At 38.9% G+C, this 18542-nt stretch overlaps 3 protein-coding genes across 3 annotated transcripts; all 3 read left to right on the top strand.

The window, feature by feature from the left end:
• Nucleotides 1–250: 250 nt before the first annotated feature.
• Nucleotides 251–1844, top strand: LOC143887414 (uncharacterized). The gene has a single exon (XM_077391502.1). The coding sequence runs from the start codon at nt 592–594 to the stop codon at nt 1747–1749; it is 1158 nt and encodes a 385-aa protein (XP_077247617.1). The 5' UTR covers nt 251–591; the 3' UTR covers nt 1750–1844.
• A 9199-nt stretch (nt 1845–11043) lies between these two features.
• LOC143888872 (uncharacterized) lies at nt 11044–16943 on the top strand. The gene is made up of 2 exons (XM_077393261.1): nt 11044–12564; nt 16833–16943. Exons 1-2 carry the CDS (start codon nt 11044–11046, stop codon nt 16941–16943), a joined length of 1632 nt encoding a protein of 543 aa, XP_077249376.1.
• A 288-nt stretch (nt 16944–17231) lies between these two features.
• Nucleotides 17232–18137, top strand: LOC143888873 (uncharacterized). The gene is made up of 3 exons (XM_077393262.1): nt 17232–17564; nt 17650–17669; nt 17729–18137. The coding sequence occupies exons 1-3, from the start codon at nt 17232–17234 to the stop codon at nt 18135–18137; spliced, it is 762 nt and encodes a 253-aa protein (XP_077249377.1).
• Nucleotides 18138–18542: the final 405 nt, after the last annotated feature.

Here is an 18542-nt window from a genome sequence, read left to right on the forward strand (position 1 = left end):
TTGGTAGCTTTTCAGTACTTATTATTGCAGTTTTCATCACGGTCTAATAAGACAAATCTCTCAACACATACAATTGCAAAGGATGGGCGAGAAGTAGCCTTTGGAGAAGGTGGCTAGCAAATACCTATAAAGACAAAAACAAAAAAACAAAAAATTACTAAAAACACGGGAGACCCGCCGGTCGACCAGGCCCTGGTGGAAGATTTGTGACCCGTAAAATTTTCCAGCCCGGCCGTTTGCCATGTCTATCAGACGGGAAATAAATTTGTACCCTTTTCCTCTCTTTAATTCCGGCCCGGTGCCAATGTCACCCCTTGATTAGATTATGTTCTTTTCTCTTTAACAAATGCCGGAATCGAGAAAATTGGAATCAGATACCGATTCCGCTGCCTATTTCCGGCAATCCAAACTCACCCAAAGGGTTTGGTCATTGGTGTATGCTGTGAAAAGAAAAGAAAAGAAAAGAAAAGGAGTTTTAATTCCCTCTCGAAAAAAAGAAAGAGTAAGAGCAGCCCTAGTCTCAGACGGTGTTCCATTCGTTTCTAGTTCATCTAGCCTGTAAGTTCTATCTCTTACTCCTTTCTTGAATCAATGTTTCAGTATTTCCGGAGAAACTTATTCCACCTCTATTCCTTTCAAAACCCATCTTTGAAATCCATCTCTCAACTCTCATACTCCACAAATCAACCATCGTTTAAGGTCTCTTACCTCATCAACTCATGTGGACTGTCACAAGAAGCAGCTCTCAAAGTTGCCAAAAAGGTCGACTTTGAAACCGCAGAAAAACCAGACTCTGTCCTAAATTTCTTCAAAAACTATGATTTAACCAAAACCCAAATCTCAAAAATCATTGCCAAGTTTCCAAAGTTTCTTGTATCCAATCCAGACAAAACCCTAAAGCCCAAATTCGAGTTTTTCCTTGGTTTGGGGATGCCAGCACCTGAACTTGCAATGACCCTCTGCGTAAACCCATATATGTTGCGAAATAGTTTACAAAATCAAATCATTCCTGCCTTTAATTTCCTTAAGAGCATCCTTCACACAAACAAAGACATCCTCGTCGCCCTCAGGCACTCAAGATATTTTACTCAATTTAGTACCCAAACGGTAATGGAACCAAATATTACAACCTTGCGAAATCATGGTGTGCCTGAATCCAGGATTTTGAAACTCATCATGACAAATGCTGGAGCACTAGGGCTCAAATCTGATCATTTTAGTGAGGTTGTCATGGAGGTTAAGGAAATGGGGTTCGATCCGGCAAGTTCATTATTTGTAGTCGCGGTCATCGCATTGTCGGTGATGAGCAAACCGACTTGGGAAAGAAAATCGGAGGTTTTTAGGAGCTTTGGTTGGTCGGACGATGAGATTCTTTCAGCATTCAAAAAGCAACCCTGGTATATGATCACATCGGAGAAGAAGGTTAAGAAGGTGATGGATTTCTTTGTCCACAAAATGGATCGGAACCCATCATTTCTTTCCAGACACCCAAATCTTCTTTTGCTTAGTTTGGAGAAGCGGATTCGTCCTAGATGTATGGTTTTGCAAGTTTTGGTGTCAAAGGACATCCTTGAGAAAGATTTCAATCTGTCCACCATATTGATACTGTCTGAGAAAGAATTCATGGTGAATTATGTGACTAAAAATGAAGAGAGAGTTCCAGAAATACTGAGTGCGTACCAAGGCAAGACAGCGGGTATACGATTAGACATTGGATCTAAAGCATCCGATGTGATTCGGAAATTGTAAAATGTTGATATGAAAGTGCCAGAAAGATGCACATTTTTCTGTATGATACTCTTTGCTACTCAACAATTTAGTTTAATTTCGTGTTGAAACACTAATTCTAGTTCAATGGAGGCAATGCTTATTTTACTTTTTCTGCATGGTACTACTTGCTATTCAACAGTTTAGTTTAATTTGTTGTTGTACCACTAGTTCTAGTTCATTGGAGGCAATGCTTCTTTTATTTTTCAACTGAAATTCAAATACTCACTTATAATGGATAATAGGACGCGTTGTTAATACTCATTTTATATAGACTCTGCAGTCAATTTGGAAGATTTTTTGTGATTTCACTTAGAAAAATGGAGTAAAACAATTCGTGAATGCCATAATCTAAATGCAATGCTCTTTTCTTATCCTCAACTAAAAGTTTTTTTCCCAATCCGATCCTTGTAATACAAATTATTTGCACTCTCAAGCTTAAACAGCTCAAGTCCTATAACATGATTTTCTCGTTTTGAAGTGACTCTTATATGAAATGAATCCTATCGAAAATTCGTTGGGGCGTAACCTCACATTCTTCTTGAAAATTTTCTAAAGGATTCATTAGCCAACCCCAACTAGTTTGGGACAAAGGCTTAGTTGAGTTGAGTTGAGTTGAAGTCACCAAAGCCAATGGTCACTATGCCTGTAGCAGACAAAGGTCACTGTGCCTGTAGCAAGGATCCAATTGTTGCATGTTGATTATTTTTTCTTGTGTTCTTAAATGCACTTTTTCTGAGGTTGAGTATGTTCTCCCATAGTTCATTATGGTGTTCAGGATATTGTCAGTACAAGTGTTAAGAAGCTTCATCCATATTGCTGAACCTGATTTTGAACATCAAACTCACCACAATTGCACCTTTGATGTTTTAGGAGAAATTATTTGGGTTGTCCCAAAATGATATAGCTGCTTGGTTTTTTCTATACATTTCAACACCTTGGCAGTGGCTAGTGTGAGTTATCAAAAGGTGAACATAGTGACGTGTCTTGAAGAGTACGGTAGTTCTACTTATTTGAGTTATTTCCATGTCAATCCATTAACATTTTTATTTTTTATGAAACTAGAGTGCCAGAGATTGAATCATCCCCTCCCCCCCCCCCCTTTTCCCAAGAAAAAAGAAAGAAGTAAAGCACCCCTATAAAGGTTGCCTTCTCGAATGAGTCTGTTATACCCTCAGCCTCTTTCAAGCAATGCTAAGAAAACACAAACTCAGACAAGAACTCCTCCAAGGTAAATCCGAGTCGACCTAGTCGAGTAAATGATTGAGTCATTGAGGCCTAAACTGAGTTGCCTCCGTCAAGCAATGTCTCACCACGTCACCCTTGTCATCTTTTAATTTTCCACAGGTACCCACTAGGCCCAAAAATTTCCAAAGAGAAACCATCAAAGTTCAACTTAATAATAGAAGACAGAACCATCCTTTTTTTGCTCTAAAACTTTATTCTGTTTCAATTTCAACCAAAGATAATCTCATTCTATTTCAGTATTTCCTACGGTGATGTTGAGTCATGATCCCCCAAAAATTACCTTGCCTTAACACTCCAGAGGGTATCAAGACCTAAATGTTTTTTAGAAATCCATTTCTATACCAAAGGCAACTTGTCAAAAAAATAAAATAAAAATAAAATCCTCTATAGTCTTCCTGGAGGACCCAAGCCATCTCAAATGAGACATGTTCCGTACGAAACATCCCCTCCCCCAAGGTGTTATCTCCTCCTGTCTTCCAAAAAGAAGGGTAAAAGAAGCTAAAAAAGCCCAGCACCGAGACACACCAAGCCACCGAAGAATTGAGCTCCAAATCTTCCTTGCGCGGGGTACAATGAATACATAGGTGATGATTGGATTCCTTCCTCTCGTTACCTTAGATGCAGACCCCCAAATTTTAGAAACAGGGACACGACTAAAAGAAAAAAGTATATAAACATGATTTGTAGACCCATACGATGTGTCTGACTTGGCAACTACTAAAAATCAAAAAATGGTGACACGCCCACCATACATGTACATACATATAAAATTACATATAATTTGCTTCAATATAAATATGGTATTCATTTAACAAACTAATTAATCTTAGGATTAATCAACTATAATCTAAAACAAACATTAGATAAACCAATAACAACGCATTTATCAAGTTAATCCATTCTCTTTAGTCTACAATATGAAGAGAGAATAGGTTTAGGGAGGGGATATAACACCAAAGATTAGCTAAGAAAGAGCTAAAAGAAGAGTTTTTTAATCATAGAAAAGTTAATAATAAAAGAGATAAACGTAATATTCCATAATAAAACAGAATGTCACACTTGACAAGGTACAAAAGCATGTTGACACGCCCACATTAAGTCTTGACACTTCTAGTGGTATAATTAAAAGTGTCGAAAGGAGCGTCAACACGTGTGGACATGCGTGTCATGTTGGACATGGCATGACACGTTAGTCAGCAATAAATTCAAGGTGTCGGCTAAATCATAGGCAAAATGAGAACTCTAAATGATGTTCCAAAGAACCTATCACCGCCATCAGTACTAGATACCTGAAAACCATCAGTACTAGATACCTGAAAAGGACACAAGTGAAAAGTGACAGGGGGATTCAATTAGTCATGTCCAAATCCTCATATCTTCTCCACATCGGAGACAAAGACTATCTCAAACTTTTAATAACCCTGAACTCGTCTTCCTTAGGGGGTTGTTTGGTTATCGAGAAACAGGTGAAAAGTGTTGGAAATGAAGGCTTTTCCCATGTTTTTACCTCTTTCAATTGTTTGTTTAAGGACGAGTTTTCTCAGGGCTCCATTTCTTTCAACTTAAATTTTTTTTTTATCTTCATTTGTTTCAACGTAATGCAAATTTTTCATTCATTTTTATGTTAAAAGAAACAGAGCCCAGGCGGAAATTCTTTTTCATTTGAAAACGAAAACACCTCTTACCCTAACCCTAATACGTGGCTTATATATCAATTCCACTACTTCAATGGAATTACAGAAATACCCTTCAGCACAATGTGTCATGGACATTATTTGGTATTAGTCTGTCAGGGTGTAGTATCACGGAAAGAATACAAGACATCGGCACAACAAAATGACAACTGAAAAGAAAGAAAGAAATGATAAAACATTAATTTCTGCTATGCTAAAACATGCTTATTTTTTGTTTCAGAAATGACAAGAGATTTGAGTTTTTTTTTTCTCAGTTTTTAGTAGTAGAATGCTAGATTTGTATAGTTTTGACATTTTATTGATGTTTGTTCTATTTTCTGTTAGATATTATTCCTTTTTAATGCTAGAATAGTACCCTTCAATTTCTGTGTTCTCTATTTGGAGTACAATGAGTTTCTTCTCGATTGATACCATATTGGAACCCATCAAGAAGTGTCGATTTCTGTAATGGTTCATTAGGTTTTAGTTGCTTGTATTGCTTTATAATCCTTTTGACCATTCAATTTTGAGTGGCAGTATACTAAAATATAGTCATCTTGGAATGCAGTGATATTCCACTACCAATTTGATGTTATGTTTTTTTAGTAGTTGACTAGTGCTCATTTGATCTTTCCAAGATCCGATATCATCCCGTGATTTACTTGTTGATGGATTTTTGACCTGTATCCATCCAAAATGTAATTTTTAAAAGATTATATTTAATTTCCACAAATAATAAAGTTTTAGTTGGTATTACTGCTTTCTAGTTGTTTCGGTAGTACCCATGTTTAGTTTTATAATACTAGAATGGTATGTTTCCTGTAATATAGTAATGCCATTTTCTCCATTTGATGTTATGCTTTTTTATTAGCAGGTTAGAAATGGGTAAATCTTGTCATACTCTAATTTGGATTTGTGCGAGTTTTATTGAAAATGCGACTACCTTCTAAAATTCTTCTGAGTTTTGGTAATAAGTCTTAGTTTCCTTTGCCAACTTCTACTTGCTTTGGTAATATCTATTTAGAGCTTCAATTTTGAAATGTTGGAATTTACAGTGTACTACATTTTGATTTGGGAGTGCTGGAAAGACTTTCGTTCAAAGTAGCATTGATAATAGTAGCTTTTAAAGAAATTGGCAGTGAAGCTCCTTGGAGACCATTCTGCACACATATCTAACTCCAGTCCTTGCACATACCAACTTTGTGAGAGTAGTTCCTTCTTAAAAATTATCCTGATCATATAAACTAATCATTCAGTATATCATCGAAAATAATCACCATTACACTTGCTCATACAATAATCAATAGTAAATACTAAGATGTGTAATCATATTGTGGGCTACGCATCATAGTTTGTTAAGAGCAGAGAAACATGCAAACACACCTAAATGGTGGAAGACATAATATTCCTGTGAGCTCGCGGATGACCTTATTCACTTATTGTCACATATCTTCTGACATCACTAAGGATTGGGTGCGATCATTTTAGAGAATTTTCTACTTAATTTTTCATTCCATCAGGGTAACAATCACTAGTGGTTCGGCTGTAATTAGTACTCTATCGTGCATAGTTTGTTATATAGTCATTCCACAAGTGCTGAATGTAAATTGTAACCTTTATAGGAGTAAAGTGAAGACTTGGAATCTGAAGGTATATACCAAATTCTGTGACTAAGAGAGATTTTTCACATCATTTGTTATTAACGTCTAAAGTGTCAGGTTAGTGAACCAAACATTAATTCTATCGTCACTGCTGGGTAGTTACCTTCTCGGGTTAGTAGATGACCAATGGATATGTCAGGGCATGCTAGTACACATATTATCACTTTTTCTGTCTGTCTCTGCCTCCCTGTTAATAATGCTCATGAGAGCAAGTTACTAGCATATAGTCTATCATTTATAATATTTGAAGCATGTTTGAACTGTTTTGACTTTGCTAGGTTTTATGCTTATCATTTTGACCTTTATTATTATTTTTTGAAAGCAAAATCTTTTTTACGTTAATTAATTTTAAAGTTTGTTATCACTTCCAACAGAAACATCATTTGGTCATATCAGCTTGTTACTATTTGATTTAATTATAGAACTGGTGAATGTTGTATTAAATAAAATAACTCCATAATTATCTCCATTGTTGGCAGTAATAGTTCTCCTCTGCAAAACTTTAAAATTTCATTTCTATATCTTAAGTTCTCATTTTTTCTAAGTGACATGCATCCAAACAGAAAAAAAACTTTTCTATGTAAGAGTTTTCCTTTTCATGTTTTTTAATGACTTTTCCTTTTCATGTTTGTTGAACCAAAACGGTTAAAACAGTTTTCTCAAAAAAGGGAAGGAAAAGAAAGGACTTTCCACTGAGAGCTCTTTTTAGGTACAAAGACTTTTCTTTCCAACTAAACAGACCTAATGCTCTATCAGAAACCTACCTCCAAACCATCCTCCCTGAACCTTCTGAAAACAATCAACCACCCTGACCCTGCTCTTTCTGACTAACCAACAGAAACTCGAAAAATGCATGAAAAAGAGGGATGCCATCACACCAAATATCCTCCCAGAACTTGTTCATTGATTTTATTAATGGTGATTTGGGTAATGTGAACCAAACATTACTATCAATTTGGAAAGTTTGTAATGTGATGGTAGCTGGTTTCATTATGTATTATCTCTGACATCAAGGATCTTTGTCATGGTCTAAATGCTCATTGTTGTGATTTGAGTGGACTACTACCTTATTATTTGAGGAGATTTCCTTCTTGACATCTAATGGGCTAACAAGAGGACTGATATTTCCCAATCCATGCCTTGCAGTTTTTTTCAATTGCTTTTTTATGTGACAGTGGAAACCAATAACTTCGGGTGGAAATGTTTATCATTTTTTTTTAAATTTAGTCTGCCAAACTAATATCCTGTTTCGGTAGATAAGCTGGAGCTTCGACACCTAACAGTTTATTAATAAATAATCGAAAGTGAAAGCATTACATCATTGTCATCTAGTTTTTTTGGAGCTCAAACTAGATTTTGTACGATATATTTCAATATTTATGTTGACAAAGAACGTAGTTGGAAGCAAAGAATAAGAATACCTTGACATAACACTATGGAGGAAAACATGGTAGTGGCGGAAAGACCGATGGAGTATCGACGGAAAGACTGAAGCAACCAAGGAAGACGGCAGGGTCAGCGACAGCATGGGGAAGAGGCATGGGAAATTCAAGCCTCAAGGAAAGAAAGTCGACTGCGAAGGTTGCTGGGAGATTGGATCTGCTCGAAATGTAATTTCAAGAACTTCAAGAAGCGATTAGAGGGTATGAAATGCTCTAAAATCTGGTCAGGGTTTGATCGAAACCTCTCGCTCCAGCAGTTTCCTCCAAGAGGGCCCGTCAAAGCAAGATGGAAGCCGATCCACCCTCCGGAGGTAGCTGAAGGAGTGGTTATGGAGAAAAGACAAAGTGGCACTTTAATCGGTCTAGACACGGCAAGTATGAGTGATTCTTTTGAAACCAGAAAGCCTGAGTCATGAAAGAATTGAGTTACAAACTATTCAAGGTATTAAAAGGGCTATTTGGGGAGAGCTAAAGGAAGCATCAAGTGATTCAAGCAAGCTGGTGGAAAACTGGATAAAAGCAAGAGGTCAAGCTGAGGTTTCTGTTAAAAGGATTGATGATTGTGAAATTCTCATAACCTTAGCTGAAAACGTGAAGGTGGAGGACTGCAAAAATGAGTGGAATAAAAGCCCAGATAATCCTTTTGATGAACTTGAGATGTGGTACGCCAAGTTTTCTGGTTCTTTGATCGCAACTTGGTGGTCGGTTCGAGGAGTCCCTCTGCGTGCTTGGTCGGAGGAGAACTTCGTAAGAGTTGGCAGGAGAATCAGAAGAGTTTTACCTATCGATGAATCTTGTAAAGAAGGGAAGGGATACAAAGAAGGAATCATCTTACTGCTTGTATCGAAGGAGATACCAGAGGAGTTAAGAATACCTGTATTCATTGATGAAGATGTTCAATGGATAGTAATGAACAAATTATCAAGAATGGGAGGTAGATGCATCAAGGAGGGAAGAGTATCAGACATATCAAACCCCCTCTGGTGTAGATGTTCAGAACAGGGGAGAAGAAAGGACTGCGCAAGATAGGAACCATGCGCACGATAGTGGTGTAGCTCGTACGATAATGGTGTAGCTCAAGCGCATATTGGCATTGAGCCCCAAGGCTTTTTTGAATCGAGAGTTGGAGCCAGCTGTCGGGAAGGATCAACCAATGAGTCTGAGTCGCGACACGTGCTAAGAAATGTTGGGGGTGGACTTTCACCTGCTAGCAATCGAGTGGGAAGGATTCCTAACCCTCTATGGTCGGTCACTCCATCACAACATTTAGGTGAGTCGGTGTTACCCTCAGATTGGAGTCGCATAGAATTAGACAGAGCGAGTCTCCAAAAGATATTTGATAGGCTCAGGCCCATGAGTTATGGCCCAAATCCTTCGAGCAACTGGGAGTGGTTAATCGAATTGTGGATGAATGGGTTGATAATGGGGGCCCATTTAGCAAATCAAAGTAGGGAGAAAGAAGGCAATGATATCCCGCCGATGCCGTTAATTTCATTCTCTCCATCTCCAAGGGACTTGTGATGCAAGTGGTCGCGGAAGCGTCTTCGCCGCTGATCTTCGTTCATCGTATCTTTGGTGATACAATTTCGTTTCTTGCAGGGGGTTTAAGAAAATTCATATCTGATTTGAATCTTGCATCAAACAAGATGATGGATTAGGAAAAAAAGGAAAGATATAGAAAAGCCTAATCTTGATTTCCAATTTTCAGAGGAAAACAAAGGGATAAAGAGATCTCTACAACAGGTCAAATCAAGCAAAACTAACTACAAATGAGAGGGAAGAGGCTTTATATAGGCAGCCCCCTAATACAACATGAAGTATCCAAAATACTCCTAATGTAACTAGAATTTTGCAAACTACCCCTGCTAGTGTAAAAATGACATAAAAGTACAAGTAAAGCCACTAAAATCACTAAACTACCACGAAACAAAAGAAATGCCTATACATGTATACTAATGAGCAAATATGGGCTGATGTAGTGAATGCCAAGGGGATGCTCCTGCATCAACTTGCCCCCATCTCCTACGCTATTTCATCTATGGTCAGAAACGAAGATATCAGAGCCTGAAAGGCGGAAAATTTCCATTGCTCAGGTGGCCATCACTCTTAACTTTGAGGATTTGCAATTCAATGAAGGAATGGAACAACTGATGGGGACATCAACAATGCGAAAGAATTCTATTGTCCTGCATCAACAACCTATGATCCCTTCTATGCAGGGAAGGGAAGGATTTTGAGAGCTTGAGGTGGCTGAGAAGATGCCTTGAAATCTGCAAGGCACCATAAGAAGCGGGCATCCAGTCTCAGGTACAATGTGAATTTTTCTAATGCGCTTCTATTGTCTCCATTTGATAATGTTTTGCAGGATTCGGGGCAAGATTCATTAAATATTTTGTGCTATAAGAATTCTTCTATATCTGAATTCCCAGACCATGTAGTAAATTTATGTAGCAAGCAATCAGGCCAGAGACAGGGAGTTGAATCAGGGGGCTGTGTTGGGCAAGCTGAGGAGATGGAGGTTGGAGAGGGTATGGCGATGATCATCAGAAATGAAGATGAATTGGTTCCTTTAGAGTGGCAAGCCACGGAGAAGGAAGTTGTAGAAGCTTTTGTTAACCAGGTCAAGGAAATTAGCAAGGTGTTGGGGTTAACATATTCAGGCCCCACGGCTAGACTCAGGAAAATGTTCCGCGAAGCCGAGGTGAGAGAAATGAAATTACATGGCAGCATGGAGCCTAAGTCAGGGGAAATATCCAAAAAGACGGCGAGGGAGTTGGCCAGACTGAAATCTGAAATCGATTATGAGGGGCATCCCTAGCGATAGAACATGGAAAACAAAAGGGTGTCAGCACCATAAGTACGCCTAAGGGGAAATGTAAAAGTACCACTCAGAGCTCATGAAGATATTATCTTGGAATACAAATGGGTTGGGCTCCCTGAATAAGAGAGCCCAAGTGAAGGAGGTGATCTGTAAATATAAGCCGGATATATTTATTATACAAGAGACTAAATGGTCTTTGGTGTGTAGAGCGACAGTTAAAGGTCTGGGTTTCAGTGGCAATTGGGACTTTGAAACTTTGGAAGCGATTGGAGCATTTGGGTGGGATTTTGATAGTGCGGGATTCTGCAAAATTTTAATTATCTGAGTCTTGGTGTGGTCGCCTCTCTCTCTCTCTCTCTCTCTCTCTCTCTCTCGTTGTGAAGAATATCAGCAATAATTTGTACTGGACCTTTTCTTGCGTTTATGGTCCGATGCTCAGAGAGGAGAGAAGTCTACTTTGGGAAGAATTGGAGGTGGTAAGCTTTAAGTGGCCTCACCTGTGGTGCATTGGGGGGGACTTTAATGAGATCAGATTTGTGGAGGAAAGAGCGGGTTGTAGTCACTATAGTCAGAATATGAAGGCCTTTGCGGATTTTATTGCTTCCAAAGATCTTATTGATTTACCTCTATTGGGAGCCCATTTGACGTGGTCTAGAAATGAAAGTCGCAGTAGATTGGATAGATTCCTAATTTGCCCTAGATGGTTGGAGGGGCATCAGGAGGTGTGTCAAAAGGCCCTCTCGCACTCTGTTTCAGATCATTGCCCAATCCTTCTAGATCCAAGGATTGAATCTTGGGGTCCTATCCCCTTCAGATTTTACATAGCTTGGTTGGAGATTCCCAAAATGGATGAGAAGTTGGGAGCGTGGTGGGTTGAACATAAGGGGAATGGACCAGCGGATGTGGTAATTGGGTCTGAGCTTAGACATGTAAAAAAAAAAAGGCTTAGAAAATGGAAGTGTGAAATGGAAAAAGAAGCCTCTTCTAGGAAAGTGTGGCTGTTAGAGCGGATAAAATCGATAGTTGAAAAGGAGGAAATTGGGGCAGCTTCTGTTGAAGAAGTGGAGGAAGTGGGTCATTTAAAGGAAGAGCACACTCACTTTGTCTTACTAGAGGAAATTTCTTGGAGACAGAAATCAAGGGTAAAATGGTTGAAAGAAGGTGATAAGAATATTGCCTTCTTTCATGCCATGGCTAGTGTGAGAAGAAGGGGGAACCGAATTGAAGCCTTGCATGTGAATGATGAGGTTATTGACAATAAGGAGGGAATAATTAAGGAAATTATTGACTATTTTCAGAGTTTATACACTTCTGAAGGTGTCATGCGTATGGTCCCGGAAGGGGTGCCATTCATGAGTTTGTCGGAGCTTGATCAACAATCTTTGGAGCGTCCATTCATAGAGGAAGAAATAGAGAGAAGAGTCTTCTCTTTAGGGAGAGATAAAGCCCCCGGACCTGATGGATTTTGTATAGCTTTCTTTCAGGTGTGTTGGGGGTATGTGAAAGAGGATATTCTGAGATTCTTTGAAGAATTCCATCAGGGAATTGAGTTTGATAAAGGGATTGGAGCAACGTTTATCACCCTGATTCCAAAAGTTAAGGGTGGTCTGAAAGCATCTTACTACAGGCCTATTAGTTCGGTTGGATGTTTATACAAGGTGCTAGCAAAGGTATTGGCGGAAAGATTAAAAAGGGTGCTTCCGAAGATTGTTTCTATGAATCAATGTGCTTTTACCAGTGATAGGCATATTGTGGATTGTTATCTAATTGCAAATGAGACGATTGATTTCTACTCTAAGATGGGGAAGGAGGGTATCATGTGCAAATTAGACATGGAAAAAGCATATGATAGAGTGGAGTGGGATTGCCTAGATTATTTACTTGGTCGTATGGGGTTTGGCTCAAAGTGGAGATTGTGGATAAAAACTTGTATATCATCGGCTAGTTTTTCGGTAATCATAAATGGATCACCAAAAGGATTCTTCAAGTCCTCTAGAGGTCTGGGACAATGCGACCCTCTTTCTTCTTCTTGTTTGTATTAATAGCGAAAACACTAAGACATTTATTAGATAAAGGGAAAGAAAAGGCCTAATCAACGGGTTTGATTTTGGCGAAGGACATTTATAGGTTTCCCATCTAGAGTTCATGCATGACACATTGCTATTCAGTCACCCAGAGTTTTCACAATTAGTAAACCTCAAAGCAGTCATGCGATGTTATGAAATGATTACGGGGCAGAGAACATACTCTCACAAATCAAAAGTCTTTGGCATTAACATATAGAATGAAAAAGTCACAGAATTGGCGGGTTTAATGGGGTGCTCGGTAGATACATTGCCCTCGACCTATCTTGGCTTGCCGCTTGGAGTTGGTTGTCCAAAAAAAGAATGTTGGGAACCCATTGTTGACAGAGTTGAGCAGAGACTGGAGACGTGGAAAGGAATCTAGGTGCAAGGTTGGGGGGTAAAAATGGGTTTGATCGAGGTGCAAGGTTGAGGCTAGAAGGGCCGGGGTGTTAGGTTAGGATAGGTGTTTTGGGTTGCAGGTAGTTAGCTGGAGTGGTGAATGGCGGTGGCTGGAGAGGTAGTGGTTGAGGAAGGAGGTAAGACTAGGGTTAGGTGGAAGGTAGGGTAGGTTTATGGTTTTAGGGCTTGGTGGAAGTGAAGAGGAAGAATGTTAGGGTGAACAATGGCGGTCTCTAGGGTTAGGTGGAAGCAAGGGTACGGTTAGGGATTTAGGTTCTGGTGGAGGTGAAGAGGAAGAAGTTAGCGTGAACAATGGTGGTCTCTAGGGTTAGATTAGGATTTTTGGTTTGGTGGTTTAATGGGATCCCCCCGGGACGGGCGGTGGCGCAAGGTGGAGGTTGCTGGAGATCTGATTCGATGGGTTAGCTATCGTGCACGGTTATGGGCCCACAATAGCTTCAGGCCCTTGAGCAGGATTTTTGAAAATTGAATTCGCCAGCTAGAAAGTGGTGGAGAAGTCTGTGTGACGTGGCAGGTCACAGCTATGACTTGCTTGATGGGGCCCACAAATATGGCACTTTTTGTTGGATTCGATTCAATTGAGACCTTTGGGCAATGTAAAGCAAAGGAAGGGGGATAGTAAAGGCACTCTCGGCTGCGGTAGTAGATGAAGAATTCAAAAGGAAAGTGAAATAGTTATTCGGCATGGTGGCAGCGCATGGAAGTGTAGACTTTACTGTAGTGGTTGACCTAGAAGATCACTTCTTTTGGTTTTTACTGGCCTAGGAGTATGGTCCTGGCTACCCTTAATTGATTCTATGTAATGCAAGTAGGGACCCCTGGTCCCTAATGTAATCTTCATAGTATCAATGAAATTATCAATTTTCAAAAACATAAAAAATCTAGTTTCCAAAGGGGGCAGACTTACCCTAATCAAGGCAATATTGGCTAACATCTCCATTTATCAGCTTTCCATTTTCAAATGCCCCATGAGCATTATTCTTAGATTAGAAAAAATTCAAAGGCGATTCTTATGGGGCGGTAAAAATGATAAGAAAGGTATTCCCTTGGTTAATTGGGAGGAAGTTTGTACATGCATTAAGGTGAGTGGATTAGGTATTAGAAGGATTAAGGAAACTAACCAAGCGCTTCTTGGAAAATGTCTTTGGAGATATGGGGAAGAGGAGTCTCAGATGTGGGCAAGAGTGATTGATGCTAAGTATGGATCGTGTAAAGGCCATTGGGAACCAGGGCATAAGTTTAGAAAGAAGGGAAGAACTTTATGGCGGGATATTATGTGTTTCAAAGCTAAATTTTTGGAAGGGGTGAGATTCAGAGTATATAGTGGGGGACAGAGTCCGGTTTTGGTGGGACAAATGGGCACAGATGTTCCTCTAAAAGAAACATTTCCACAGTTGTTTGCCTTGGCATTCGGTAAAGGAGGTAATGGTTAAGGAGTGTTTCGGCCGAATAGAGAACAGGGTGGTATGGGCGCCGTCTTTCAGAAGGAATTCTTTTGACAGGGAACTTGATTTGGTGGGAAGGCCCTTGGAGACTATAGAAAGTTGCTACATCAAGTAAGACGGGAAAGATAAAACAATATAGGTCTTGAACTCAGATGGAGAATTCTCGGTCAAATCTTTTTACCACAACCTTGGAGAGGATACAGACTATTGATTTCCTTAGACAAAGGAATATGTTGATAATTGATCACTGCGCCTTTTGCATTGAATCTGGATAATCAATGGATCACCTCCTAGTCCATTGCAAGATGGCTAGTGAGGTATGGGGCAGATTACTCGTCAGATTTGGGATAGCATGGGTGTTCCCATCTAAATTTGTAGAGCTTCTAGAAAGTTGGGCTATGGGACCATGGAAAAGGAAAGGCAAAATACTATGGCAGATCTCCTTTTTAGTTACTACATGGGTTCTTTGGAAAGAAAGAAATGCAAAAAACTTTTAAGGGATTCTCAAAGGGAGCACAATTTCAGTTTGACTAGGCGATTGCGCTAACCATATCTTGGGAGAGAATTTTAGAAACCTTTAGATTTGTATCGGCCTATGACTTATGGCATGGATTGAGAGAGATTTTAGCGAGTCGACCATCGAACCCAAAATTATTCAAAGGTGGTCACCCCCCGGAGAAGGTATTCTAAAGTTGAATTTCGATGGCTCTAGCACGGGGAATCCTGGGCCGTCAGGCATTGGAGGTTTGTTGAGAGATGGAGAAGGGGTATTATTTGGGCATTTCGTGGCCCGATTGGGGTGACGGATGCAAACGAGGCAGAAGTATGTGCCATACACCAAGGTATCAAATTGCTTCAAAATGTGGATTTGGACAAGGTGGTGATCGAAGGGGACTTCGAGATCCACATTGAATTCCTTGGAGGTTTGCAGCATTATTTAATGAAATCTAGGACAGGATTGGGGTACATCGATTCTATTCAACTCTATAAGGCGGTCTGCCAATGGTGAAGTGGATAAATTAGCTAGAGAGGGTGTATCTAGGGAGAGTTTAGAATTATTTGATTTTCTTCCTCCCTAATTTTCAATTCCTATATATTTCCTTTTTCCGGAGCACTCTATATTATCATTGTATTCCAGAGGGACCGACTCGGTCTCTGTTTTCATTAATGAAAGCCTCTTACCGTTCCAAAAAAAAAATTGTAGTTGGTAATTTTTTTATTATTATTTAGGTTTTTTTTTTGACGAAAGAGGGATTGAAATCAATCTAAACTCTAAATGCTTGAAATTTGACCGGCATAAATTTCCATTTGGTTGGAGGAAGTCTATAATAGAAAATGCTTTATGAACATGATGCAGCATTAAATATCCACATGAAAAAATAATAATCAACAAATGTTCTCTTGGAAACTTGATAGAGTATATCCGAATTGATTTTAATTTTGTGGTGGAGTTAAATCTTGCCCTTGTTGGAGGTTTCTCACCATCTAGTAGTTTTCTTTCCGAGTGAACCTTCATAAAAAGTACTTTGAAGCTTTCCTTCAACCATATAATTTCGACATTTGGAGCTGGAAATGTAATTTCCTTATCTATACTTTCATTTTTTCAGGCACTTGGAATAATGATGATTATCTGTGCAGATTTAACACTATCATTTGGTTTTCCTTGTGTCACCATGACGTTTTCTTCCTGATTTTTTTTTAAAATGATTTTTTTGCAAGGTTTGCTGACCAAATTTTAGATAAATATTATATGGTACCGGCAGGAAATTCTTTTGTGTTGGATTAGGGTGTTCATGAAGAACCAGTCCGTTCCAACTCGATACTGTCAAGAATTCATAGGAACGGATTCATCTTCTGAGCATTTTTCCTGTCCAACATTTTTCTTCCTTTCCAACACTTTTCTATTGGAGCTTCCCTTGTTCTGCATAATGATGCAAATTGGAAAAATTGTTTTCCAAGGAAAATTTTTTTCAAGAAAATTGTTTCCCTCGTGTACCTTTCATTTCTTAGAAGCAAATGCAAGAATCAAAATAGGACACCAATTCCAGCAATCCAAAGGCCCTGCTTCGGCATTATCACTGATTCGGCATCCAACATCTGATTCAAGATTGTCTCTTAAATAAATTTTGAAGAAAAGTGCAAGCTACTGTTCTATAATGGCTCGTGTGATGATAGTTGGATTTGTAGTGCTATGGTGATAAACTTTAGTTTCTGGTTACTTGATCCATTAAGATACTAAAAGGAGGAGATTAATTTTTGAGTAAGACATAGTACATGTTCCATTGACAGTTACACGAATGGTTCATAATCATGGGTTACAAGAATCTTATCAATTTGTCTGGCTTCATGTTTGAGATTAATATCAATGTTGTTCGGCCTCATGTCTCTGTGGGTTCATAATCATGTTCTTTGATTTTGTAAAGAATAGTGTCATGGCCTCATGTCTTTGTCTGTCAGTGGGCCCTCCATTTCCTTCTTAGATGGTGAGGTAGTTTTCATGGGTTCTGTACATTTATATGGCCCATACACAGTAACTTGTCCTTTCAACTTCTGAGCTAGAGCCCACAACCTCCTCACCGATATTTACCTTCAGGTTTGAACTCAAATTTGAGACAGAATTATAGTTATTCTTTTATAAAATAAAAAAACATGTATACATACACTAATAGTTACCCATGTGTTTAGATAATGGATAGTCAAGCTTCCGTTAATAATGATCGCTCCAGAACCCGTTGGACATCACCAATGGATAGATACTTCATCGATCTCATGTTAGATCAGATTAGTGCGGGTAGTAAGGGGGAGCAAGGCTTTGGAAGGCAAGCATGGGTTGATATGACTGCAAAATTTAATACTAAATTCGGACTTCAGTTTGATAAAGATATTCTAAAGAATAGACACAAGACTTTAAAGAAACTATACAATAGTCTAAAGACCCTTCTTGGTCTAAGTGGATTTGGTTGGGACGAGCAAAGACATATGGTTACAGCAGACGATCTTGTTTGGGAAGATTATATCAAGGTAATTGTTCAGCAAATTAAATTTGCATACTTACATGTGAATTCATCAAATGTTATGTAATAATTGTTTCACATGATATATGCAGGCACATCCTGATGCGGCCAAGTATAAAACCAAATCTATTTAAACTATGATAACCTATGCATTATATTTGGAAATACAAGCGCTAGTGGAAAGTATAGTCAGACATGCCATAACCTTGTAGATGAGCCTATTAGAACAGAAACTGTTGCACAAAACGTTCCAGATGAAGAACCGTTAGATGAGGAAGCATCAATGGATGTGGGTGTAGATAATCAGCAGATGAAACGTCGGTCTAGTATCACATCCACTCAACATGTTGGGAAGACACGGCATGGCACTTCTGAGGGTATTGTGGGTGCTCTGAATGAGATGGCTGCTGCATTCAGGTCATACGCAACCAAGGAGGGTAACACAATCAAAGCGCTCCGTCAGGTATCTGACATCGATGAGGATCTCTTCTTAAGGGGTACTGAGTTGTTAGAAGATGATAAAAAGGGGCGAAGTTATTTTTGGAGGTGGACCCTGCATTACGAAAGAAGTGATTGTTGATGAAGCTTCGTCCTAATGATTTTAACATGTTTTCTACCTAGGAGTAGATAATGTTGCTCGTTTTGAAGTAAAGTAGATAGGGATATTTAATTTCTTTAAGCCATTTTTTAATTTTTTTTGAAAGACCATTTAGAACGTATTTTGATGTATTAGAGATTAGACCTGAGTTTATGAATGAAATTTGCATTTGGAATTTGGAATCTATCAATGTGCAAGTTGAAGAAATGGGTGTGTAGGCAATGTGCTGTGAAAGATATGATTAATTATTTTTATTTCATTTTGCCACATATAATCTTGACGAGTATCTGCGAGTTTCAAGTGTGCTTCTTTTGTTTCTTAATATGTTTGCTAGGGTGGCGGAATGATATTGCCACCCATGCTTGGGTGAGTAAATAAATATTTGTT

This window comes from Tasmannia lanceolata, unplaced genomic scaffold (assembly GCF_043159265.1).
Source record: "Tasmannia lanceolata isolate RefF3 unplaced genomic scaffold, GAP_Taslan_0.1 ptg000012l, whole genome shotgun sequence".
NCBI lineage: Eukaryota > Viridiplantae > Streptophyta > Magnoliopsida > Canellales > Winteraceae > Tasmannia > Tasmannia lanceolata.